Source organism: Schistocerca cancellata, chromosome 8, assembly GCF_023864275.1.
Source record: "Schistocerca cancellata isolate TAMUIC-IGC-003103 chromosome 8, iqSchCanc2.1, whole genome shotgun sequence".
In the NCBI taxonomy this organism is placed as follows: domain Eukaryota; kingdom Metazoa; phylum Arthropoda; class Insecta; order Orthoptera; family Acrididae; genus Schistocerca; species Schistocerca cancellata.
The window spans coordinates 347,153,700-347,181,600 of record NC_064633.1 but is presented as its reverse complement, the minus strand read 5'-3'; the positions used below and the strand labels follow the sequence as shown (position 1 = coordinate 347,181,600).

The following is a 27,901-nucleotide window of genomic DNA, read 5'->3' as shown; positions in this document are numbered from 1 at the left end:
GGTGGTTCGCAACATAATCCTTGCTCGGACGGTGCAACTAGAAGCGCACTGTCCGAAGAACATTGGTAGCTGACCCGATACGTAAGTAAACCAAACGTAATGTGTGCAAATAGACCAAGAGATCCTACATCGTTTGACTATGCAAGTGAAGTCAGTCTCATCCTTGAAGTATCTAGTAAGAGTCTGTGTCTGTAGCGCTTTAAGATGGAACGACCATATAATCTAGTCGTTGTGAAAGCAGAAACCAGTCAACAATTTATTCGGAATGTAGTTCATCCACGAAAGAGGTCGCTTAATCGGTCGCTTAGTAAAACCCTCGTTCGACAAATTGTTCAGTATTGTTCTGGATCTTTACCAGGTAGGATTAACGGACGAGATAGAAAAGATTCAACGAAGAGAATCACGCTTCGTCTCGGTTTTGTTCACTGTGCCCGAAATCATCGCAGACATGCTCAACAAACTGGAGTGGCAGATGTTACAAGAAGACTTTGTGAATCGCGGACACTCTTGCTCACAAAATTATTAGAGTCCTTGTTCCAAAAAGAGTAAAAAATCATACTAGTTCCTCCGAAATATATGTCGTGTAATGACCATAACGGTAAAGTTAGAGAAATTCAGAATCATGCGGTGTGGCACTAAGAATCTTTTTCCCCCATGGGCCGGCCGCTGTGGCCGAGCGGTTATAGGCTTTTCAGTACGGAACCGCACTGCTGCTATGGTCGCAAATTCGAATCCTGCCTCGGGCATGGATGTATGTTACGTCCTTAGGTTATTTAGGTTTAAGTAGTTCTAAGTCTAGGGAACTGATGACCTCGGATATTAAGACCCGTAGTGCTCAGAGCCATTTGAACCTTCCCCCATGGGGAGAGGTGTTGGGAGGGGGGGGGGGAGAGGGGAGTGACTGGTACAATAACTAATCTATAAAACCTACATTACGATGTCCTTCGGTGTACAGGTGTGTAGGTAGACGTAAACTTTAACGAAGGTGCTACACGGCCTGTTATATGCTGATGAGATATACAGGAACTAGAAGATAATTTACAAATACCTGTGCATAGATTGAGCCAAAACGCAATATACTACAATTTAACTACATATACAAGTAAGACAAAGATCATGATCTTCTAATGGAAGAAACCAGTCATACCGAAAATAATAACAAAAGAGAAAATTTTAGAACAGGTCCGCAGCTCGTGGTCTTGCGGTAGCGTTCTCGCTTCCCGCGCACGGGGTCCCGGGTTCGATTCCCGGCGGGGCCAGGGATTTTCTCTGCCTCGTGATAACTGGGTGTTGTGTGTCTTTCATCATCATTTCATCCCCAAGTCGCCGAAGTGGCGTCAACTCGAAAGACTTGCACCAGGCGAACGGTCTACCCGACGGGAGGCGCTAGCCACACGGCATTTCCATTTTAGAACAGGTATCCCACTTCAGTTAGAACGTGAGGTTAGTTTTAACTATGCCAAAGACATTGAGAAAGGTTAGTACATTTCAAGCTATCAGCGTAATATTTGGAAGAAATTTAATGTTTTCATCCGGTGAGAACCAACAGCCGTTAAGTACTTTAAAAAATGCATATTAATCAACAGCTGTCTTATTTAGATGATATGTAGTTTAAGTAACACAGCTGATGATTAAAATGTATTTTCTAGAAACGATTGGAAGATTTTTGGGAAGAAGAACAAGAACGGAAACAGAAATGAAATTTTGGCTGTACTTACTCTTTCATGTAACTTCGAATTATGGACAGTAAGATCGAAAAGTTCATCAGATAGGTAAGCGTTTACAATGAAATAGATAAAATAATGAACGAAACAATAGCATCAGATTTAAAAATCTTTTCAGATAATTACAAGATAGAACGGAATAGAATGAAGTGGAAGGATCATATTGATATACAAATAGAAAATAAATTGTCAAAAAGTAATGAATTATCGGTCGTCTGGGAAGAGAAAACTAAGTAGACGTCTTAGAGTGCGAGTAGAAGATGCTGCGTCACCTCAGGAGGAATGACGTCACCGTCGTGTGTGATGAGGTCGGCCGCGTCCTGCGTCCTCAGGAAGTCGACCAGCTGCTGCGAGTCGTTGGTGCTGAGCCCCAGAGCCTCGCCCAGGGCGAACGCCCTCCGCCGTGGGTCCCCCACGATGCCCCACGGGCTCACCGCCTCGCCGCTGATGATAGTCGCTTGTTGGAACAGCCCTGCAAGAACGTGTATGCTTCTGAGCAGTGACTCCTAGTTTTAGTTTTAGTTACGTCATATTTGGTAGATCATTTTCCCGATTATTTTATCGACATGATGTGGAACAAGTCAGATTACAACATATGCAGGGTGGTCCATCGCTCGTGACCGCCCAGGGTATGCAATAAACATTAAACTGCCATGAAGTGTGTTACAAGGGTTCGACAAAAACGTGGAAACAAATAAACACAGCACATTACCGTGCCTAATACGGTGTAGGAAAACCGTTGGCATTCAAAAGAACTTCCGGTCGTCTCGGTGTGGATAAATACTAGTCCTATATGATCACAAACAGAAACCTTAAACCATACTTCCAGGAAAGTAGTGTCAAGTTCCGGCGATGATAATGGAGGTGGATACCGATCACGCACCCTTCTCTCCAAAGTAGACCGCAAAGGCTCAATAACGTTGAGATCAGAGACTGTGGTGGCCGAGGGATATGTGATAATTCATTCTCACGCTCACAAAAGCAGAACTACAAGATACGAGCTGTGGAACTGGGGCCCTGTCGCCATGAAACACAGCATAAACAGTTAAGCGTGGGACGGATCTGATCGGTCAAAATAGTCACATAATCGTTGGCAGTAATACGACCTTGCAAAGTAACCATGCAGTCTATGAGATGTCGCGATATGGCTGCATAAATCGTCACCGAATCCCCACCATGTTTCACTCTTGCCAACAAGTAATCTGCATCGGAGGCTTAGAGTGGCGTGCCTTGGGAGAGCCAGTCCTGACAAAACTCTACCATCCGGTGAGCAAGATGTATGAGACAGGTGAAATACCCTCAGACTTCAAGCAGAATATAATTATTCCAATCCCAAAGAAAGCAGGTGTTGACAGATACGAAAATTACTGAACTAACAGTTTAATAAATCACTGCTGCAAAATACAAACGCGAATTCTTTACAGACGAATAGAAAAACTGGTAGAAGCCGACCTCGGGGAAGATCAGTTTGGATTCCGCAGAAATGTTGGAACACGTGAAGCAATACTGACCCTACGACTTATCTTAGAAAATAGATTAAGGAAAGGCAAACCTACGTTTCTATCATTTGTAGACATAGAGAAAGCTTTTGACAATGTTGACTGGAATCCTCTCTTTCAAATTCTAAAGGTGGCAGGGGTAAAATACAGGGAGTGAAAGGCTATTTACAATTTGTACAGAAACCAGATGGCAGTTATAAGAGTCGAGGGGTATGAAAGGGAAGCAGTGGTTGGGAAGGGAGTGAGACAGGGTTGTAGCCCGTCCCCGATGTTATTCAATCTGTATATTGAGCAAGCAGTAAAGGAAACAAAAGAAAAATTCGGAGTAGGTATTAAAATCCATAGAGAAGAAATAGAAATGTTGAGGTTCGCCGATGACATTGTAATTCTGTCAGAGACAGCAAAGGACTTGGAAGAGCAGTTGAACGGAATGGACAGTGTCTTGAAAGGAGGATATAAGATGAACATCAACAAAAGCAAAACGAGGATAATGGAATGTAGTCGAATTAAGTCGGGTGATGCTGAGGGAATTAGATTAGGAAATGAGACACTTAAAGTAGTAAAGGAGTTTTGTTATTTGGGGAGCAAAATAACTGATGGTGGTCGAAGTAGAGAGGATATAAAATGTAGACTGGCAATGGCAAGGAAAGTGTTTCTGAAGAAGAGAAACTTGTTAACATCGAGTATAGATTTAAGTGTCAGGAAGTCGTTTCTGAAAGTATTTGTATGGAGTGTAGCCATGTATGGAAGTGAAACATGGACAATAAATAGTTTGGACAAGAAGAGAATCGAAGCTTTCGAAATGTGGTGCTACAGAAGAATGCTGGAGATTAGATGGGTAGATCACGTAACTAATGAGGCGGTATTGAATAGAATTGGGGAGAAGAGGAGTTTGTGGCACAACTTCACTAGAAGAAGGGACCGGTTGGTAGGACATGTTCTGAGGCATCAAGGGATCACAAATTTAGCATTGGAGGGCAGCGTGGTGGGTAAAAATCGTAGTGGGAGACCAAGAGATGAATACACTAAGCAGATTCAGAAGGATGTAGGTTGCAGTAAGTACTGGGAGATGAAGAAGCTTGCACAGGATAGAGTAGCATGGAGAGCTGCATCAAACCAATCTCAAGACTGAAGACAGCAACAACAACAACGGGGACCAGTTATTAGAATTTCTTCCCGTTCCATTCACGTAGAAGGAGTATGGGAAGGATGGTTGAAACCTCAGTGGGTGCAGTAATTACTCTAATCTTATCCTCACAAGCCTTATGTGAGCGATATGTAGGGGGCTGTAGAGTAATCATTTACAGCCGATTCTTGAAACTTTGTTAATTTTCTCCGGATAATTTACGTCTGTCTCCAAAAGTATTCCAGTTCAGTTCCTTCAGTATCCGTGTGACACTGACCCACGGATTAAACAAAGCTGTGACCATTCATGTTGACATACTATGTGTACGTTCGATACTCCCTGTTAGTCCTATTTGCTACGGGTCACACACACATAAGCAATATTCTAGAACCGGACTCACGAGTGATTTGAAAGCAATCTCTTTTGTAGACTGAATGCACTTCCACGGTATTCTACCAATACGAAGTCTACCACCTGTTTTATACACGAGTATTTATTTATTTATTTGTTTATCGAATGGCATAAAGTTTAATTTAAAATGTATATCTGCCTAAGCATTTACATATACTTTAATTTTACTTTTTGGCACAAATTGTATACACATTTTTAAATTGTGGAAATTACTAACTTAATATTACTGACTGCTTTGGTATAATTGCAAGTTAAAAAAGGCAGATACATTTTATCATAGTTCAATATCTAATGATTGAAGCCAACTAACAGCAGAGGCAGTGGCATTACTAATGTGCACTATATGGTCCAGGATACTTCCTCTGAGGACAATTTCTAACAGTATGTTGAACAGTTTGTTCTTGGACCCCACGATCACAGGCTGGAGAATCTCGGAGTCCCCACTTGTGCATCATAACGTCGCAGCTGGTGCGGCCAGTTCTTATTCTGTTCAGCCTTGTCCACTCCCTTTTCTGCAGATGAAATCCTGGTAGGCTGGCAGTTGGGTCTTGGACACCTCGATGTGCTATTGTTGCAGCATTCCATCTCTTGTGCCACTCTTCTTTAATGTCGAACTTCTTATCGTCCCTTCCATTATGCCACAGTGGATTCCGAAGTTTTAAGCGGTCTGGGGGAGGGTTGTTTAAGAGGTCTTGTGGACAGTCGGGGTGGTGTAGTGTCCTGCATTCTCGATCGATTGCTTCTTAGCGTCGTAATTCCGGTGGTGGGATGTTGCTGATGGTGTGCAACCAGGGGATCGGGGTGGATTTTAATGTGCTGGGGTGCGACGTGTAGGCAGCCTCCAGGACGGTGTGCCCCGGGCAACGTACTGCTAAGGCAGGACGGTGAAAAGTCTCCACTGCCGGCAGCCATACCAGATCACTCTCTCATGGCTACTCAAGACAACAGCACAAACTACAACAAAGGCTCTTCTCAGAGCCAGACAAAAAGTATGAGGAATTTTGGACAATGTATTATACGCGAGTGAACCTATATGATCATTCCGATTCATATTCCTACAAAGTGTTACACCCAGGCATTTGTATGAGTTGGCCGATTCCAGCAGTGGGGCATTAATATCACAGTCATAGGATACTACGTCTTTTTGTTTTGTGAAGTGTGAAATTTTACATTTCTGAACATTTAGAGCAAGTTGCCAATCTCTGCAGCACACTGAAATCTCATCCAGATCTGTGAATATTTGTGCAGCCTCTGTCAGATAGTGTGAAACAAGACTAAAGTTATTCCATAGACCAAGTTTTATGGTTTTGTCACCATGTTTTTCTGTTACGGTCATTTGCATCACTGGTGAGTGGTTTTGTAATTCCAGCTTGCCCTGAGATTCCCTGTTTATGGTGCTTCCGTCGTGATGTTTTGGTGTTGACTGGGTTGGTGGGTACGACTTCAGTACTGCAGCGACTTTTGCAGCAGCTGTCCTCTTGTCTTCGGTCAAACCATCTTCAGTTACCGTCCGTCTCAGTCACTCAACACACACTTTCATCGGCGTCGTGACTTAGCGGATGAGGTTTTCCGCTTTCCCTGTATGCGGTATAAATCTTCGATATACTGCCTGTTGAAACATGAAACGGTTCTGCTATCTTAATTACAGAAGCACCCACTATACGACCACTAATAATTTGGCCAGGTTGGACTTCATTAAGGCCCGACATCATGCAATCAGAATTACACTCAACGCTGTTCTGGCCACGACTGACACTTGGAGCATATTGAAGGTATTGCTCATGCATTGATCGTGATCACACACAACAGCGCTGCCTGCAGGCTTGGCCAACATCTGCATTTATGTTCGGCATGCATTCCTCGTGATGTTTTCATATTTTTGTCTAACCGCTGTATGCCTTAATATGCAAGTGATCAGCATTTCAGTGCAACCGCACAAAGTGCGTACCAGTAACGCTATGTACATTCTTTGTGTAGGGGGATAATACACAACGTTCTTATTCAGAAACTGCAGTTGGATGTTGGTTGTTTGTGAGATGATGGTATTATGCCTTCTGTATGGACGTACCGGAATTCAGTAGCGGCACAATCGTGGACTACCGAGACCGTTTATCGTTCCGCGATATTGCTGCTCGCACTGGATGGATTCCACATTTCTCTTTTGAATATCGAATCGATAGATTCGGGAGGATTATACACAACGCATTTCAGGCATTCAACTGCGGCGAGAGGACAGGTGTATTGTATTATTTCTCTTTTGCCATACACTTTCCCCATTCTCCGATAATATTCCACTGCAATTTGACGTCATTCTGACAAGTGGTGTTACTTCTACAGGCAGGTTTGCAGCAACAAAAGTAAGCACACGAATTGTGCGGCTCCGTTGACTTTCCCACCGTGGCCTTTCCGACCCTTGTGCAGATGCTTCAGATACAGTGGCAATTCCCACTAGCCAGTTTTCCACTGTGCTGCTTCCGAGCAATGCCTCCCTCAATGATGCGGCTTCCTCCGACAGTCCAGAATGTTATGGCTAAAGTAATTGTAATTGGAGACACCACGTTGACGCACGGGACCGCAGAGTCCACCGTCTGCAAGTCAATGACAGTGTGCCGGTGTATGGAGCACCACGGACTGTCGTCTCTGCGAGCATTGTTGCGGTTTCCTTTGACGCGGCAGCACAGAGAATCGCGCCGACGTCGGTATGTTCAGCAACGACGCACGGGACAGAATGGGGCCAAGTCGTCTTTTCAGACGAGTGCTAGTTACGTGTACGCTAATTCGTGGGACATACCCGTCTGTCGAGGCTCCGAAAAGAGTGAACGATACTAGACTGCATTCGTCACCGTGATGCGGACCTAACGTGTGGCGTGATAGTGTGGGATAATATTGTACACACCACACAACCATCTCTGGTTCATATAGCCGTTAATTTAGACAACAGCCTTTATATTTGTGACGTATTCAGTCTGACACCTAGTCACAGGTTGTCAATATACTAGCACGCTGAACACTATGTTTGAGGTGAAGCAGCATGTCTATCAAGCACAATTCGGCGTGATACCCATCCATGTAAGATCCATTGTTAGTGTCAGATGTACTTTATTTGGTACGCACACGATTAGTACAATTGGCAGCCATGTCTGGAAACCTTTAATATACCGTTATCTGCTATCCTTCAGTGTGTTTCTAATGGCCAGCGGTGGCAGATCTGAAGTTGATTGAAGCTTATAGTAGAAATCGGCTATGGTATGACTAAGAGATGTGATTATCGTCTGCCTAAATAAAAGGGAAAAGCGATGTAAATGAATTGGGTTGGGGTTGGGCTGGGTTCGGGGTGTTTGCGACAAGAGACCAAACAGCGAGTTCATCGGTCTCATCGGATTAGGGAAGGACGGGGAAGGAAGTCGGCCGTGCCCTTTCAGAGGAACCATTCCGGCATTTGCCTGGAACGATTTAGGGAAATCACGGAAAACCTAAAGCAGGATTGCCGGACGCGAGATTGAACCGTCGTCCTTCCGAATGGGAGTCCAGTGTGCTAACCACTGCGTCACGTCACTCGGTGATGTAAATGAATAATTGTCCGAATACTCTCAGATGGGTCGTGGTGAACGTGAGGTGAGCGGGCGGCAGATTACCTGCTGCTGCTGGCGAGACGATGAGGTCCCCCACGGAGCAGCCGCCCGCGCTCTCGCCGCCGACCGTCACCCTGGCAGGGTCGCCACCGAAGGCCGCGATGTTGCGCTGCACCCAGCTCAGCGCCAGCATCTGGTCCCGCAGGCCCGCGTTGCCGGGGGCCGCCTCGTCTCCGGTGCTCAGGAAGCCTGCGTCAGGGGACATCAGTCTTAGGAGGAATGTGTAAACACTTGTACCAAATCTCTACCGCCATAGAACGGATAGTGATCTCGATGCGGGCACTTCCATGCTTACAGACTGTAATTCTACATCTACACCACTGGACATTAAGATTTCTACACCACGAAGATGACATGCTACAAACACGAAATTTAACCGACAGGAAGAAGATGCTGTGATATGCAAATGATTAGCTTTTCAGAGCATTCACTCAAGGTTCGCGCCGGTGGCGCCACCTACAACGTGCTGACATGAGGAAACTCTCCAACCGATTTCTCATACACAAACAGCAGATGACCGGCATTGCCTGGTGAAACATTATTGTGTTGCCTCGTGTAAGGAGGAGAAATGCATACCATCACGTTTCCGACTTTGGTAAAGGTCGGATTGTAGCCTATCGCGATTGCGGTTTATCGTATCGCGACATTGCTGCTCGCGTTGGTCGAGATCCAATGACTGTTAGCAGAATATGGAATCGGTGGGTTCAGGAGGGTAATACGGAACGCTGTGCTGGATGCCAATGGCCTCGTATCACTAGCGGTCGTGCAGCCACGTCTCGATCCCTGAGTCAACAGATGGGGACGTTTGCAAGCAAACAACCATCTGCACGAACAGTTCGACGACGTTTGCAGCAGCATGGACTATCAGCTCGGAGACCATGGGTGCGGTTACCCTTGACGGTGCGTCACAGATAGGAGCACCTGCGATGGTGTACTCAACGAAGAACCTGGGTGCACGAATGGCAAAACGTCATTTTTTCGGATGAATCCAGTTCTGTTTACAGCATCATGATGGTCGCATCCGTGTTCGGCGACATCGCGGTGAACGCACATTGGAAGCGTGTATTCGTCATCGCCATACTGGCGTATCACCCGGCGTGATGATATGGGATGCCACTGGTTACACGTCCCGATCACCGCCTGTTCGCATTGACTGCACTTTGAACAGTGGACGTTACATTTCAGATGTGTTACGACCCGTGGCTCTACCCTTCATTCGATCCCTGCGAATCACTACATTTCAGCAGAATAATGCACGACCGCATGTTGTAGGTCCTGTACGGACATTTCTGGGTAGAGAAAATGTTCGACTGCTGCCCTGGCCAGCACATTCTCCACATCTCTCACCAATTGAAATGTCTGGTCAATGGTGGCCGAGCAACTGGCTCGTCACAATACGCCAGTCACTACTCTTGATGAACTGTGGTATCGAGTTGAAGCTGCATGGGCAGCTGTACCTGTACACGCCATCCAAGCTCTGTTTGACTCAATGCCCCGGCGTATCAAAGCCGTTATTACGGGCAGAGGTGGTTGTTCTAGGTACTGATTTCTCAGGATCTATGCACCCAAACTGCGGAAAATGTAATCACATGTCAGTTCTAGTATAATATATTTGTCCAATGAATACTCGTTTATCATCTGCATTTATTCTGGGTGCAGCAATTTTAATGGCCAATAGTGTACATCTATCTACATAGATATTGCGCAAGCCACCGTACGGTGAGTGGCGGAGGGTACCCTGTACCACTACTTATCATTTCCCCCTCTGTTCCACTTGCAAATAGAGGGATGGAAAAACGCGTGTCTGTACGTCTGCGTATGGGCCCTAATTTCTCGTATCTTATTTTCGTGGTCCTGACGCGCGATGTATGTTGGCGGGAGCAGAATCGATCAGCCGTCAGCTTCAAATGCCGGTTCTCTAAATTTTCTCAATAGTGCTTGTCGAAATGAACGTCACCTTCCCTCCAGGGATTTCCATTTGAGTTCCCGAAGAATCTCCATAATACTTGCTGTCGCTCGAAGCTACCGCTAACAAACCTAGCAGTCCGCCTCTGAACTGCTTCGATGACTACCTTCAATGCAACCTACTACACGTCCCAAACTCTCGAGCAGTACCAGCGACCTATATACGGTGTCCTTTACAGCTGAGACACACTTCAAGCCCAGACGATACGACAGAAAGACTAGTTACAAAATCCAGTAAGAAAAAAGACAGATGAAAAAGACCACGCTTCAGTCCGGCAACGCACTGCTGCTACGGTCGCAGGATCGAATCCTGCTTCGGGAATGGATGTCTGTGATGACCTTAGGTTAGTTAAGGGGCTCCGTAACGCCCTATACTTGCAATGTTAAAATAACGCTTATAAATTACATCTTTCCTCACAAAGTATTTGAGGTAGGAAGTTGAACTTTTTACAGATTATTTATTGGAATATGGGCTACAACTTAACACAGGGATTTTACAAAATTTTAGTTCAGTTATTAAAGATGATTTTTTTTCAATTGTAATGAAAATTCACAACATTTTTTTGCAATTTTTTATTTATATATTCAAAAATATATGGTTTTTTTGGAAAAAGGCTGTGTTAAATTATGCAGAAGGTACTGTGTAACATTTACTGAAAGTTTGAAACAAATATGTTTGGAAGATCCTTAGAAAACATGTAATCCATAGGATGGATTATCTTCATCCTCTGCAAACTCCTCCTCCAGCTTCCTCTTGTTCCTCCTCCTGTTTAATCTGCTTGTATTTCTAGACTCTTTACAGCCCTGTCTGCAGCCCGAAGGCGTTCCTTGTCTAAAGCAAGCATCGCTCGTACCACGTTAGAACCTATCTTCATTCCCATATTTCTAAATACCTTGCACCTTACAATGTTGCCATCATTGAAAGTCGCAACAGCATCATACACACCAAAGTGAAGTGTTTCTATTCCAACAAATACAGTCTTGGGGATTCTCGACCATATAACACTATTTACACAACCATTGGGGTTTTGAGTTTTTCCGTGAATACACTTTTTCAACAGTTCAGGTGCTGCTAAGTCTCTGAAAATAGGTTTTATCACCTCCATTATTGCATGAGGCAGACTATGCTTATGAGTGTACAATTCACCAGTTAGCAATCCTTTGTTATATTTACACCAACTGTCTTCTTCTTTGGGACAGAAGCTATGTTGGGGATTTTCATCGGTTGAAGAAGTATGAAAAAAAAGAACCCAAACAGCCTTCTTCATTTCGTCGACACTTTGTGTATTTTGCCTAATAGCCATTCCATAATAGTTCTGTATTTTGTCAAGAAACAGAATTAATTACGAATATTTTCGAGATAACGACAGAGTAAATAAACATGAAACAATCACACCAGCGATATATATTGAACAATCACAGGTTAGCCACAACACATACTTTATCTCACATCACTAAAATGTACCTGATGAACACGGACGTTAATAATAACACCATTTGACAGCAGTTTAACAGCGCCACAGTGGGTCACGCCCATGTAGAACACATTTCAAAAAAAATTTAAAAATAGTTGTAGTCTTCGGAATTGAATAAATTATATATCTATTAAAAGGTAATAGTCTGCAGATTCAGAAAACGCAAAAAAGTAAAAATTGAACTTTTCATGATTTTGAGCCTTTCCGGATCCCCTTAAGTTTAAGTAGTTCTAAGTCTAGGTGACTGATGACCCCATGTTAAGTCCCATAGTGCTTAGAGCCATTTGAACCATCTGAAAAATACCAACAGTTCCCACTAGCTCAATTATCTTGAAAGCGATATAAAACACTTTCATGTCATGTACTCGTATGCGAGTGACTATGCAATTTTTTGACTCAAAAATACTATAGTCAAAATCCTGTTTACTAAAAATAGCCTAATCTTCAGTTGGGTGGTGCAAAGCAAGTCCCTACTAAGCACTTTGACGTTGGGTCACGCCAGACAGTCATATTACTTGGTGCCAAGACTTGAGTACCCTAGTGTAGGCGTGGTGATAGACAAAGCAACATTATTTTTCGCCTGCGGCTGTGAACATCTACCTGTTGCCGACTTGTGAAGTATAGACATTTGTACTGTGATACTGAAACGGACATTTTTAAGCTATATCATCCAGTATTACTGGTGACACAGTTGCCTCCTGCTTGCACTGCACTGACATAATTATATGTTCGTGCTTTTTAATATTTATTCATGTGACATGCTTTGCAGTTGGGGTCTACCTGAGGAGGGTTATTTCTTCGTTCGATTTGCGTCTTTATTAGAATACGTATGGATCAATATGAGCTTTTCGTTGAGTCATCCGAGCATATCAGCGGCTTATCACACTACATTCCCAGTCATTAAATAATATTACGGGTGTTGTTATGAATATGCGTCTATTTTTTTTCTGTTTTGTAAGTGCACGTCTCTGTACAACCACGTGTTCCGTTGGAAAACATTCGTATGTATTATTCATGAGCTTCTGTGTCTGTTTTCTTAATAATATCTGAATTTAAATTCAGCTGTCTCGGAATCCTTTTCTTCACGAAGTCCTTTTTACTCCTCCGATCTTTGATGCTCGTCCGCGCATGTGCTCACTCACGTTTTGTAGATGAAAGCACCACACTTAAGTACAACGTATTTTAAATAGTTCCTGAACTGTCTTCTGCATAGACGAGTTCTAGTGGTCTTCAAGACACGTGCTGAAGCGAGGAATTCTTCGAGACTTTGCTTTAAAATGAGTCATTTTCCATTCGTTAGGTATTATAAAATACTGTGCGTATTTGCATTTGCATGGCACATATCACTTCTACAAGTAGTGATACATTAACTCTGACATGTTGTAGTAGAACAGTGGAAGATTTAGGATGCAGTTTATCTTGATTTAACTTGCGTTAAATACCCCTTTATTATTTCGTTGTGTTGGTTGGTTCACTTCCGCGTGTTTCACTAATAGCATTCAGATTGCATTATTGCCCATTTATGGGTCAGATTTCATATAACGGGGTAAGTTTCCACGACATTAGAATCAGAGACATAATATGCTGTGTGCTCTTAGGTTAAGGGGTGGTTTACTATTTTTGGCCTGAAAAAAGCATGTTCTTTGAGAATTTTTTTCTCGAGATGTGTTATAGATATGAATGTCAAATTTGGGCAAAATGTTTATTGATATTTCCTCTACAAACTGGAATTTTTCGACCGGAAATGTCGAAGAACAAAGGCGGAAGTGCCGTCGGAACGAAATAAAAATTCGATGTAGACCTCCACGCGCGGTATGTCACAGGTCAAAACTGAGTTGACGTTAGCGAAGTATATAAGATTCTTTAGGAGCTGTACCTCGCTTAAGTTATTTGGACCATAGGAAACAAAATCAAGGTCATTTGAAAAGAAAAAGGTTGTTTCATCGAATTTTCGACTTCGTCGGCCAAGTAAAAATATTTATTGTTGATGGATCGGAATAAAAGTGGTACAACTCCTAGATAATTTAGTTAGCTTCGTCGGAAACAAATAATCATGCCAATCGGGTCAGTAGATTTGAAGTTACCATACCGCGCGATAAAAAAACATTTCGAGAAAAATGCCTTTGAAGTTTTGCAATATTATGCAATGAATGTGCTACTCCAGGTCCATAAACTAGTCCTTCCTCTTCCTTATAGAGGGCGTTCTGCACGATCTGTTCCATCCTGCGCTGCTCCAGAGCCGCTCGTACGGCCGGTGACAAGCAATTTTCGCCTGCTTGAATCCGGTGGTCGTCCGAATGCTTGGCGAACTCCGTCGAATAGAGTCCCGGGGTAACGTTCATCGTTGCCATGGTCTTCAGAATTGCTGAATACCCTTCGTTGAAGCTGCTCACTGCCAGGAAAGTCGCAATCTCCACAGTCTTTGCACCAGAATGCAAATGCTGGGGAGCCTAACGTTGAAACACACTCGTTCAAACTTTCATTTGAATTTTGAGTGTTTTCTCCCAAGGACCGGTACAACAACTCGTCCCCCGAAAGAAAAAAACTGGTGTGTGAAAAAGGCCGATTTCAGACAGATGCATTTTTTTGTTCAACCGTGAATAACAAATATTTCCTTTCCGTGTTCGGAAAACCTGTTTCAGGGGTGGATTCTAAACACTTTTATGGATCCAAAAATGGAATTTAAAAAAATCGATTTTTTCAACCAAAGATAGTAAGTCTCCCCTTAATGTTAGAACCTAGCAGCCGCTTTCAACTTTATACACAGCTGAGTCAAAAACTTGTGGCTACTGCGCATCACGAGACAAAGTCGCGTTGAAGGCATGCAACGCGGTAAGCAAAATGTATAAGCGTAGCAGAGATGAATGGGAAACCATGCCATTGACGATACGAGCCGAAATCCAATGACATTAGCGTTTTGACAGATAGTTATGGCCCGACTCCTGTGAACGAACAACTCGAAAGCTGGGAAGCTGTTCCGCTGTTTGCGTGCTACTGTTGTGAGCATCTATGGAAAGTGCTTCAAGGACGGTGAACCCACTATTAGGAGACGAGATGTTAGACGTTCATGCCCCGTCTCAGAACGTGGAGGTGAAGCGGGATAAATGGCGATACGACAGATCGAATGACAGGCTGCAATGCCGGTGCATGCACAAGTGTCTCGGAGCACATCGCTCAGCGCACACTGCTGCAACGCATGAGGAACTCTTATCAATCGGCAGCGCCGCGTCCACAAACCACCAGTCCGTAATTTATGGAAACTGCGTGACCTGCGCATAGATATTTAGTGTCACATACCTCCGAAAATCCGCCAAGGACTTGTCGAAGCTATGATAAGTAAAATGCGAGCGCAGTGGTGGACCAGTATCTCATTAAGCGGATGGTCGTAACGTTTTGTTTCATCAGTGCAGCGGGTGAAGGGCATCTACGAATAGGCAACAATCCCTCCCTGGAGAAGAATCAAATCAATTTTCCGTAAAGGCCGCAAGGTCTAGCATTTACAAATTATAGGCTGTCAAATCGAACACCTTTCACCCGTCTACTTTCCAAGCTTATTTTATTTGGCTACCAGTTTCGGCGATTTACAACGCCATCTTCAGGCCCCTGACCGACGTGTTGGAGGATTTCACCTCGGTTCTGGTCAAAACAGGGGCCAGCAACGAGGTGAAATCTTCCTACACGTCGGTCAGGGGTCTGGAAATGGCGTAATAAATCGTCGAACCTGGTAGCCAAATAGGATAAGTTTGGAAACTAGACGATTGAAAGGTGTTTCATTTGACATCCTGCATCGAACAGCCGAGTCGCGCAGCCATCTCTGGAAAAATGGACATACAGAGACTTTACGAATTATATTTCGGGCACGGTACCACCTACGTTGGGGAAACTGGGAGGCCTGTTAGCCCCCTTGCAACGGAGCACGAGCGCAGTGTTCGATCAGGGCAGCATAACATATCGGCGCTAAGGCAATCCCATTTTGATTATTGGTAAACTTTTTACTGATTTCATATCATCCACCACAACTTCCTCTTTTATGGCAGTCTCAGTTCAGAATAGCACTTACAACCGAAGTCGTGCATAATTTGTTGCAAATTTTGTAATCACTGCCTTTCCCTACACTTTTTGACCCCTACGACTTCTACTAGTAACTTGAAAGTTATTCTTTGATCTCTTAACACAGGTCCTATCATCCTGTCCCGTCTTCTAGTGACGCTTTTCCTTATATTTCTTTTCTCCCTGATTCTACACCAGATCTCACACTTTAACAGTCTACTTAATTTTCAGCATCCCTGTTCAATACCACATTTGAGACGCTTAGCCTATAACGTAGTCCATAAAGGTACAAGAAACCCAAGCACTTGGAGACAACCATGAAGGACCCACGCAATATAAGAAAGGTAACAATCTCTTGAACTAGCACAGGGGGGAGGGGGAGGGGCAGGCTGACAGCAGCTTAGTATGCTGCTCTACAGCCGAGAGAAGAGTTAAACAAACAATGGTAAGATAACAAACAATATAAAAAAGCGATAAAACGGTGACTTCGTTAATAACCTAAAATGGCGGAAAGTCGCGGAATTTAAAATATAAAAACATGGCTTTGACGATGCGGATGAAGACACACAGTAAATAGACAGTCACAATTAAAAAACATGGCGACAGTCTGGTGTCTATTCGCACGAGATAAAAAACACAACGAGCGATAGTATGGTGGCTGTTCGCAACACTGACAAGGGGCGCACAACACTGAACATTCACTGAAAACAGCACTATAGGCGACATGGTGCCAGGGGGTGGACCCTGACCAATGAGGGGGAAAAAGGGGGGAGGAGTGGAAAATGAAAAAAGGGAATGAGCCGATGGAGGAAGAGGACATAGGAAAAGGGGGCAGAGTGGATGTGTGAAGGAGCGGGGAAGGCAGGGGGGGGGGGGAAGCGAAATGACTTGGGGGAGAGAAGGGAGTCAAAGAGGGGATAGGCAGGGAAGAACAGGATTGAAGTAGGGGAGGGAGAGGGAGCCCAGGAAAAGGGCAGAGGGAGGGAGGGGTAGGTGAAGATCAGAGTTGATAGGAGGGACAAATGGAGGGAGAGAGGGCATCATCCGGGAGGGGGAGTTGGTGGAAGCCACCTTGGGAAAGGAGATGAAGGGTGTAAAGGTGGAGGGTAGGGGGGACACAACAGGGAAGGCGCAGTAACAGGCAGGGGTGGGAGAGGAGAGGAGCAACCATGGGATGTGGGGGATCAAGGCAGTGGGAGGTGTAGAAAAGGAGCAGATGGGAGAAAGGAATCAGGTCATAGAGGATCCGCATGGGTGACGGGAGGCGTATACGGAAGGCGAGGCAGAGTGCATGGTGATTGAGGATCTGGAGAGACTTACAGAATTTGGGGGGGGGGGGGGAGCGGATATCCGGGTGGGACTGGCTTAACAGAGGATAGGACGGATTAAGGATTTGGAGGATGGTAGAGGGGTTCAACCCCCATGTCTGGCCAGAGAGGAGTTTAAGGAGTCAGAGGTGGTTGTGGGCTTTGGATTGGATAGAGCGGAGATGAGGGATCCAGGTGAGGTGACGGTCAATGGTGAGGCCAAGTTAGGTGAGGGTGGGGGAGAGGCGGACAGGACAGGGGCAGATGGTAAGGAAAAAATCAAGGAGCCAGAAGGAGTGAGTGGTACAAACTACGATGATTGCGTAGGTCTTGGAAGGATTGATTTTCAGGAGCCACTGTTTACACCGTGCGGCAAAAAGATCAAGGTGATTCTGGAGAAGGCGTTGAGACTGTTGAAGGGTAGGAGCGAGGGCAAGGAAGGCAGTGTCATCGGCATACTGCAGGAGGTGTACTGGAGGGGGGGGGGCATATCTGACGTATACAGGAGGTAGAGGAGAGGGGAGAAGACAGAGCCCAGGGGCACACCCACAGAGGGGTAGAAGGTGCGTGAATCGGCGTTATAGATGGTTGTATCTCCACGGGATCGGCATTGTTATATGGGTTTTAGCTATGACGCCGTTCCTAAGGCCAACACTAACATCAGGACGGAATGAGTCTACCCCATCTGTCTGCGTGTAGAGTAAGTTTTACGTTCAAATGTGAGAACGTTTCGCTAAATGTTTGCATAGGGTGTATCTGAGGTGGGACTTGGTAACAGCGCGGCATTTACCTAGCAGGATCTGGAAAACTGCCTAAAAACTACATCTAGGCTGATCGGCTCGCCAGCCTTCGTTGTTAATACGCGATATGATTTGATCCAGGTCTGGCTCATCTCCCCGAATCCCGGAGGCAGCGTCATAGCGCTCGGCTATCAGGGTGGGTCCTCTACACCACATTTTATTGCAAGGCAACTTACTGATCCGAAAATCTGCTCTAATCCCCATAACGTCTCCTTAGATCAAGGCTCCAACACCTTTCGGAGCATCCTGATGCACTCTCGCTCCTTCTTCCTCTGGCTACAGTTGTTTATAGGTCTCTGTTCCCAGCCCAGTGTTACCTCCTACTCCTATTTATCTGCACTGTTCTACTCCTGTCATTTCTCTATCCTCCCATCCTTAACAATGCACTCATCGTCTGTTGGGAAATCGCTTCAAAGGACGTGCCGGATTTTTCCATGGCAATCGTCATCGCCTTAACACCGACTACAAGATCACCCTCTCTATTTTGCAGTAAAGTACCACACACAATCATTTTATTCTACTTTAAACTTATTTTTTAATATCTCAACCGTATAAAAGGTTATGTGCATGTTTAACGTCATTTAGCTGAAGAGCAGTAGTATGCCAACCTGCCCCAAAAAATCATTAATAAATCCAAAGTGTAACGCAGATGGTGTGAAACTGATCACCGCAGACCCATAGAAATAAATGTGTACAATGTACATTGTTGTGCATTAAAATTGCATCCCCATGAAGGAAACGTGCAGCAAATGCCAAAGTGGTACAAAATACGCCATGTACTTGCATATGCAAATGATTAACGTTTCGGCACAACAGCGCATAGCAGTTAGGAGTGTATGAGGAAACATTATGAAATGAGTTAATTCAGATTTCGCGTGTGAATCTTGGTTGTATGTGAGAAGATCGTGTTACGTCTCGTCTAAGGAAGAGAAACATCCAGCAGCGTGTTGGAACTCGACAGCAGAAAGATCGTGGCCTGTCGACAATGTGCTTTACCGCTTTTTGATATTGCTGCTCCCATTAGTGGCGATACCACGACTATCATACGAATATGGAGAATTGGATGCTGGTATTGAGATCTGCCTAAGCTTTTGATCAGTAAATGCAATAATTTCATGTACTCCATAGGTTCAGGATTATTCGTAACTACCTCCGGGAAGTCTGAAAACGACTGCGCGGAAACTACAATATACGCGGAAAAATGACACGTACAGGGAACGAGCAAAAATTTGGAAATATCGCGAGAGATACGTGCTTGAACATAAATGCAGGTGCTAGCTAAAACTGCAGATTGCGCTGTTGTACGCGGCTACAAATGGTACCTGTACCATGTCCTCAATGCTTTGGAACTGTCAATTGTGGTCAGAACAGTCTCCTTCTTAGCTAGAAGTTCATTATGTAGAAGCTAAGTGAATTCGAACGTGAGAAAATTGTTGGTGCTCGTATGACCGGTGGTTCCGTTACCAACGAGCCGAAGAGTCTGATGTTTAAAGAGGCACTGTGCCGAAGATTTTTGCGGCATGCAGGGAAAGCAGAATGTCATCCGCTATGTCGCTATGTGAAGATGGTATGAAGATGGTATCTGTTCTTTCGGGCATGTCCGAAAGAACATATACCATCTTCATATAGTTAAGGCTAACCGGCCATTGACCTTCTTTTGTGTTGCATCCACACGCATTGGCCGAACTCTTACGGGACTCGGTAAGATTGTCTGCCGCGAGTAATGAGTGTAATGGGCAGGGACATCACGAATGTAGTGTGTGGACATTAAGTTGGGAATGTGGGTCTCACGGAGAGCGTGCAAGGGATAAATCCCTGCAGTCGCACTATCCTCTGTGCCCTCGGTGGCTCAGATGGATAGAGCGTCTGCCACGTAAGCGGGAGATCCCGGGTTCGAGTCCGCGTTGTGGCACACATTTTCAACTGTCCCCGTTGATGTATATCAACGCCTGTCAACAGCTTAGGGTCTTGATTTATCATTTTATGTCACAATGTGGTCGAAATTGTGCGTTGAGTGATCGTCACGGACGGTCAGTGAAGAGGTTTGTGACGAAAAATGTCGCAATCGTGAACCATGTCAGCACCAAAATAACACTAAGGGATATCTCTTAGCTGGGAATTGCGGGGCGTGCTGGAAATTCCAAACGACTCAAAAGTGATATTAGTTGCCTTAAAACGAAATTGTGGTGCTGAACGAATAATATCTGGATTATGGAACAATGTAATGATACCATTTCGCCGGATGAGTCTTGTTTCACATTGTTTCCTGCTTCTGGTCGGGTTAACGCCTCATGAGTGAAACGTGTTCGTGTTTCGGTGGTGACCTGGGCCACCGTACTGTGGTATTAGGACCCACGATAGCTTTCGCAGGGTCGCAGTACTGCCAAGGATTGTATGACCATTTTGGCTGGTCTGTTTCATCCCAGGGTAAATTGTTTGTGCACTAGGTGACGCTTCGTTCCTAGGCGACAGGCCTCCTGTTCACTCAGCTCGATTCGTCAGGTGTTCGGGTTTTAGTGATGACCTGGTCACCTTATTGTGGTACTCCATAGGTCCCATGATTCCTTTCGCAAGATCGCATTAGTGCCAAAGATTATATGCCCATTTTGGCTGATCAGGTTCATCCCGGAGTAAATTGTTTGTTCCTCAGATGAACGTTTTGTTCCTAGACAACAGGCCTTCTGTTCACTCAGCTCGTATCGTTGAGGGATGGTTTCCTGTGCCCGAGGATGTTGTGTCGCATTTCCCCTGCCACCACAGTCACCAAATGTCAGTATTACTGAGACTTTGCCGTCTACGTTGGAGAGAGGTAAGAGTGATCGCCATCCACCTCCATCACCGTTACCTGAAATTGCCACTATTTTGCAGAAAGAATTGTGTAAGATTACCTGGAAAACCATACAGTTCTTGAAACTACCTGGCAGATTAAAACAGTGTGCCGGACCGAGACTCGAATTCGGGACCTTTGCGTTTCGCGGGCAAGAGTTTCTGTGAAGTTTGGAAGGTAGGAGACGAGGTATTGGCAGAACTGGACTGTGAGGACGGGTCGTGAGTCGTGCTTGGGTAGCTCACTTGGTAGAGCACTTGCCCGCGAAAGCCAAAGGTCCCGAGTTCGAGTCTCGGTCCGCCGCACAGTTTTAATCTTCCAGGAAGTTTCATAACAGCGCACACTCCACTGCAGAGTGAAAATCTCATTCTGCATACAATTCTTGTATTTATCCAATCCTAGTCAAATACCTTCTGTCTTCTTACTCCGTTTTAGGTGTGGAATGCGTACTGTTTCCGCACTTTTGTCCACTTCTTCTATCAGCGGATATATCTTCTCGCCAAGTTTCGATTCGTAATACGCGATGTGACGTAGTTGCAGAGTACACAACTAGGGGGCAGGTATTTCAGAACATGTAGACATACCATCCACTCTATAATCAGTTCGCGTCTGCAGTTAGGCAACCTAGTGAATATACACTACTGGCCATCGAAATTGCTACGCCAAGAATAAATACAGATGATAAACGGATATTCATTGGACAAATATAGTATACTAGAACTGACATGTGATTGCATTTTCACGCAATTTTGGTGCATAGACCCTGAGAAATCAGTACCCAGGCCAACCACCTCTGGCTGTAATAACCTGAACACCTGGGCATTGAGGCAAACAGAGCTCGGATGGCGTGTACAGGTACAGCTGCCCATGCAGCTTCAACACGATACCACAGTTCATCAAGAGTAGTGACTGGCGTATTGTGACGAGTCAGTTGCTCGGCCACCATTGACCAGACGCTTTCAATTGGTGAGAGATCTGGAGAATGTGCTGGCCAAGGCAGCAGTCGAACATTTTCTGTATCCAGAAAGGCCCGTACAAGACCTGCGACATGTGGTCGTGTATTATCCTGCTGAAATGTAGGGTTTCGTAGGGATCGAATGAAGGGTAGAGCCACAGGTCGTAACACATCTGAAATGTAACGTCCACTGTTCAAAGTGCCGTCAATGCGAACAAGAGATGACCGAGACGTTTAACCAATGCCACCCCATACCATCACGCCAGGTGATACGCCAGTATAGCGATGACGAATACACGCTTCCAATGTGCGTTCACCGCGATGTCGCCAAACACGGATGCGACCAACATGATGCTGTAAACAGAACCTGGATTCATCCGAAAAAATGACGTTTTGCCATTCGTGCACCCAGGTTCTTCGTTGAGTTCACCATCGCAGGAGCTCCTGTCTGTCATGCAGCGTCAAGGGTAACCGAGCTGATAGTCCATGCTGCTGCAAACGTAGTCGAAATGTTTGTGCAGATGGTTGTTGTCTTGCAAACGTCCCCATGTGTTGACTCAGGGATCGAGACGTGGCTGCACGATCCGTTACAGCCATGCGGATAAGATGCTTGTCATCTCGACTGCTAGTGATTTGAGGCCGTTGGGATCCAGCACGGTGTTCCGTCTTACCCTCCTGTACCCACCGATTCCATATTCTGCTAACAGTCATTGGATCTCGACCAACGCGAGCAGTAATGTCGCGATACGATAAACCGCGATCGCGATAGGCTACAATCCGACCTTTGTCAAAGTCGGAAACGTGATGGTACGCATTTCTCCTCCTTACACGAGGCATTACAACAACTTTTCACCAGGCAACGCCGGTCAACTGTTGTTTGTGTATGAGAAATCGGTTGAAAACATTCCTCATGTCAGTACGTTGTAGGTGTCGCCACCGGCGCCAGCCTTGTGTGAATGTTCTGAAAAGCTAATCATTTGCATATCACAGCATTTTCTTCCTGTCGGTTAAATTTCGTATCTGTAGCACATCGTCTTTGTGGTGTAGCAATTTTAATGGCCAGTATTGTAATTTACAAAGCGAGTTGATATCGTTGTAGTTCCAAGGGCAGCAATGAATTGCATGCACTAGTTCGTCTGCCGCGTCACAAAGAGTGGCTGTACTGAATACCTGCAACGTGAATTAAAAGCTACAGAGATTTTCTGTGCACTGATATGTTTCTGCTTTCTGTATGGCCTGTAGTTTTCGCACAGTAGTCTTAGAAAACTCCAGAGATGCTTATGAATAACTTTGTGTTGTTTATACAGTAAATTTAGAGTGAACTGGAAAACTCTCAAGAAGTGTTCTGAATTGTGGCAAAATCTGTGACTTTTTGTTGTTCAGTGACGTACTGATGTACTGTCGTCTTGTGAATGATGTTTTCACATATTTCTTTCTCTCAAGAATCTCATCCTCGTAACGTGATTACGTCATATTCACCGAGCCCATGAACCCGAGGGTAAACGCACAGTTGCTCTCAACTGCGGGAAGACTAGGGAAACATTCAGTCCGACAACTGTTTCTGATACTTGTAAAATCACGTTTGCAATGAAGAAAATGTCCATTTCAGTGATCTAACGAGAATTAAACATGAATATCTAGACAGGGTTACGCAACTCTCATTTTCTTTTATCTGCGGTGGGACACAAAAACTTCTCACACTTGAAATATGACATGATCTAGAGTGGAATATGTATGATTATATCGGATAAAGAAGCTTTTAGTACAGAACAAATGGAGCTACACTATCTTCTTCGGTGAAAATGAGACTCAATAAGTGTGGGACAAGAATTATCTCATCAGAGATTGCTTTGAGATGATAAGTTTCTAGACTTTGATTGCTTTCCTGGATCTCGTTAATATCGTACACATTACAAGTGACAGTAGGCTCTAGCACAGTTGCGATTCGATTTGTGAGAATGTGTTGGCAGTAACATCTCATGAGAATTTTTCTGCTGATGGCATAGCTGTCCTCAAAGAAAGTGATGAATAATTTACAGGACCTATTGAATAGACTGAACAGTCTAAAGAAAACTGAATATGAACACAAATTATGGATTGCGAGTAAACGAAGGAGGATGAGAATAACGAGGAGCAGCAGAAACGTGACTGGCGACAAAGTTAACATTAAAATTGAAGAACACCTCGTAGACGAAATAAAGGAATTTTGCTTCCTTGGAAGCAAAATAACCCATGACGAAGCAAGAAGGGCATAAGGAAGGGTCTAGCACAGACAAAAGAAAGATTGCTCACGAAAAGAAGTCTACTAACATCAATCAACGGCCTTAATTTGTGAAAGAAATTGCTGAGAATGTACATCTGGACTATGAAGAGAATCATGGGCTATGCGAGAAGTTGAAAAGGAAGGGATCGAGATGAATGAGATGTGATGTTAAAGAAGGATGCTGGAAATTAAGTAGGTTGATAGGAAATGAGGGAGACTATCCACAGAACCGGTGAGGGAAGGAATCTACATCTACATCTACATGATTAATATGCAATTCACATTTAAGTGCTAGGCAGAGGGTTCATCGAACCACACTCATACTATCACTCTACCATTCCACTCCCGAACAGCGCGCGGGAAAAACGAACACCTAAACCTTTCTGTTCGAGCTCTGATTTCTCTTATTTTATTTTGATGATCATTCCTACCTATTTAGATTGGGCTCAACAAAATATTTTTGCATTCGGAAGAGAAAGTTGCTGACTGAAATTTCCTAAATAGATCTTGCCGCGACGAAAAACGTCTTTGCTTTAATGACTTCCATCCCAACTCGCGTATCATATCTGCCACACTCTCTCCCCTATTACGTGATAATACAAAACGAGCTGCCCTTTTTGCACCCTTTCGATGTCCTCCGTCATTCCCACCTGGTAAAGATACCACGCCGCGCAGCAATATTCTAACAGAGAACGAACGAGTCTCTTTAGTGGACTTGTTGCATCTTCTAAATGTCCTGACAATGAAACGCAACCTTGTCTCGCCTTTCCCACAATATTATCTATGTGGTCTTTCCAACTGAAGTTGGAATACACTCTCTAGAGGAATAGATAGGTTCAAATGGTTCTGAGCACTATGGGACTGAGGTCATCAGTCCCCTAGAACGTAGAACTAGTTAAACCTAACTAACCTAAGGACATCACACACATTCATGCCCGAGGCAGGATTCGAACCTGCGACCGTAGCGGTTGCGCGGTTTCAGACTGTAGTGCCTAGAACCGCTTGGCCACCCCAGCCGGCAACAGATAGGATGATAAGACCTGAACCATATCGCATATAATATCAAGAAACACATTTTCAAGGTAGTGCGTATGTACGAGTGTTATTCAGTAAGTAGCTTCCGATCGGTCGCGAAATGGAGACCACAACGAAAATCATAAATCTTTTAACTCCGACAGTTAGCTACGCCTTCCATCAACTTTTCTATATAGTCACAACTCCGACTTAGACGTTTGTCGGTGCGTTGTACCAAATTTCGTCAGGAGTCAGCCGTCTGTCTCTTTTCCGCCAACTCTCTACGCTGGTCTGCAGCTTTGTTTTTGTGCCAGATTGTTGTCTTCATAACCAACGGTTCACGTGAGCCACTTCCGGGCTGTATGGTGGGTGATCGAACGCTGCCCATCCAAAACGTTGCAGGAGCGTCCTTATTACGCCTCCAGTGTGCAGCCGAGAACTGTCACGAAGAAAGAAATGAGCGACAGTTACATTATGTGGGGTTACATGAAATCAGGCGAAATCTCTCGGTATGCACCCATCCTTGGCGGAAGACACCATTTCCTAGACATCATTAACGCTCATTGTGCGCTCAGAAATGCAAAGAGCGGCGTGATACGATCGACGTCCATATTAGTAATATCTATGCATAGCTTCATAGGATTTTTACTGTGGTTTTCATTTCGCGTTCGATCGGAACTTATTTTCCGGACGCCCCTCGTGCTTGATAAACTGGTATATGTTAGTGGAATGTGGTATGTTGGTTATTTACTCTGTGTAGTGTAAAATTTTTACTATTATGTTTGTGTTTCCTGTGTACATCGTAGATATTGCATACATTTAAAGCCTCACTATCCCAGTACTTGAAGGCAATTATTTTCCATAACTCTATGTGATACTTCCGATGTATCTTAACTATGAAATTATCTAAGTGTGCAGGCTTTCTTGGCCATTGTCATTGACGATAAAACCTGAGTCATTAGGACGCTTTATATTCTTCTTCGTCCTAGTTCACTTCCCTCCCAGGGGACACCGCCTTATCGTACGCACCTTCAGTGCAGGGAAGGAGAGTTTGCGTGCTCCGATGAAGCCGAGAGCTGTGTCGGCTGTAGGGTCACCCAAGCCGGATTGGTCTCGACGGAGGAGACAGACGAAGTGTGTCCTGCAACACAGGGCGAGGTGGGGGTGGGGGGGGCGACTCTATAGGCGTAGGGAAGCCAACTGTCCTACAGGAGTGAACCCTAAAAAAATCCAGGTCCTCCAAGATGAGGGGGGCGGGGGCGTGATACCCTGGAAAAAAGAGCTTGTTACGGAACCAAAGGACAAAGAAACCGGATGGATGTAACGGATAAACGGCCTTGGCAACGGAAACGGCACACGAATTGATATTTAGCGACATGGAATGTGAGAACACTGAACAAGCCTGGAGGACTACAGAACCTGGAAATGGAAATGAGGAAATACAATGTGACGATGGCGGCAGTACAAGAAGTGAAATGGAAAGGAAGTGGAATATTAGCATCTGGGACACACACACTGTTTTACAGCTGTGGAAGCAGAGGATATGGAGGCACAGGTTTTCTGGTTGATAATGCTCAAAAGGCTGCCACATTGAACTTAAAGCCTGTTAGCTGAAGAATCTGTGTATTACGAATGAAAGCCCGTTTCTTCCAAATATCCTTCATATGAACATATGCACCAGCAGAATATGCAGAGTTGGTGGAAAAAGATATATTCTATGAGCAACTGGAGCAAGAAATAGCATGGGTGGCAAAGCATGATGTTATGGGGGACTTCAATGCTCAAGTAGGAAAAGAAATCGCCTGCAGGAAAACAGCTGGTAAGGAGAGTCTGCATGAAGTTTCTAATGATAATGGCATCAGACTAATTGATCTTGCCATGAGCAATAACATGATTATTAAAAGCACATGTATGCAAAGGAAGGATATAAGGAAAGTTACATGGAGCTTCCCAGATGGGATCACAAAAAATCAGATTGATCACATACTCATATATAGACTACATGTTTCAGATATTTTAGTGGTGGGTAGCTGTCGTGCTGCAGATGGAGGCAGTGATCTTTATTTGGGCTTAGAATCAAATACAGACAGAGGATAGCCAATTACAGACAGACCAAGAAAGTTATCATGCCAAGGTTTGATTATACCAAGTTAAAAAATGATGAAAATACAGTAAAACAGTATAAAACTATCTTGACAAATAGAGTTAATAAAGCAGAAGAGCAGGCAGGAGAGGACATTTAAGAAAGATGGGAAACGGTTAAAGGAATAATACATGAGACAGCTGAAACTTTACTGGGTAGAAAGAAGCAATCGAGAACCCAGAGCTGGTTTGATCGAGACTGTAGGACTAAGATAAAAGAAAGAAATGAGACAAGGAAAAAATGCTACAGACGAGAAGTAGAGGTACTGTAGAAGAATACCGGGAGAAGAGAAGGGAAGCACATAAGGAATGGTGGGGGAAAAAGAGAGAATTTGAAAAACGGTGTCGTGATGAGTTAGAAGACTGAAATACTGCTCAAGAAACAAGGAAATTCTATATGAGGGTTAAAGATATAAGGAGAGGATTCCAGCGCAGAGCAGTTTTATGTAAAGATAAGGAGGGAAATCTGATTGGAGGAAAAGAACAGATTTTAGACAGATGGGTGAAGTATTTTAGTGAACTACTGAATGCAGAATCGGAAAACGAAGGTGGGGTTGATGCCGGTATGGCAGAAGAGGTGGAGCAGGAAGTAAACAGAGATGAAGAGCACCAGGGATCAGTAGCAGAACCCACACCGGAAGAAGTTAAAGTTAGTATCAAGATTCTTACAAACAATAAAGCTCCCGGAGAAGACAATATTACAGCAGAAAT

General features: G+C 44.5%; 1 protein-coding gene across 1 annotated transcript in view; it reads right to left on the bottom strand.

Annotated features, from left to right (window-relative positions):
* The window catches only part of LOC126095146 (acetylcholinesterase-like), a 118,439-nt gene that overhangs the window by 32,315 nt on the left and 58,223 nt on the right, over positions 1 to 27,901 (bottom strand). Inside the window, exons 5-6 of the mRNA XM_049909866.1 lie at positions 8,396 to 8,581; positions 1,997 to 2,196 (exon numbers count right to left, since the gene is read on the bottom strand). Of these exons, the coding sequence (XP_049765823.1) occupies positions 1,997 to 2,196; positions 8,396 to 8,581 (386 nt within the window). The remainder of the gene's footprint in view (positions 1 to 1,996; positions 2,197 to 8,395; positions 8,582 to 27,901) is intronic.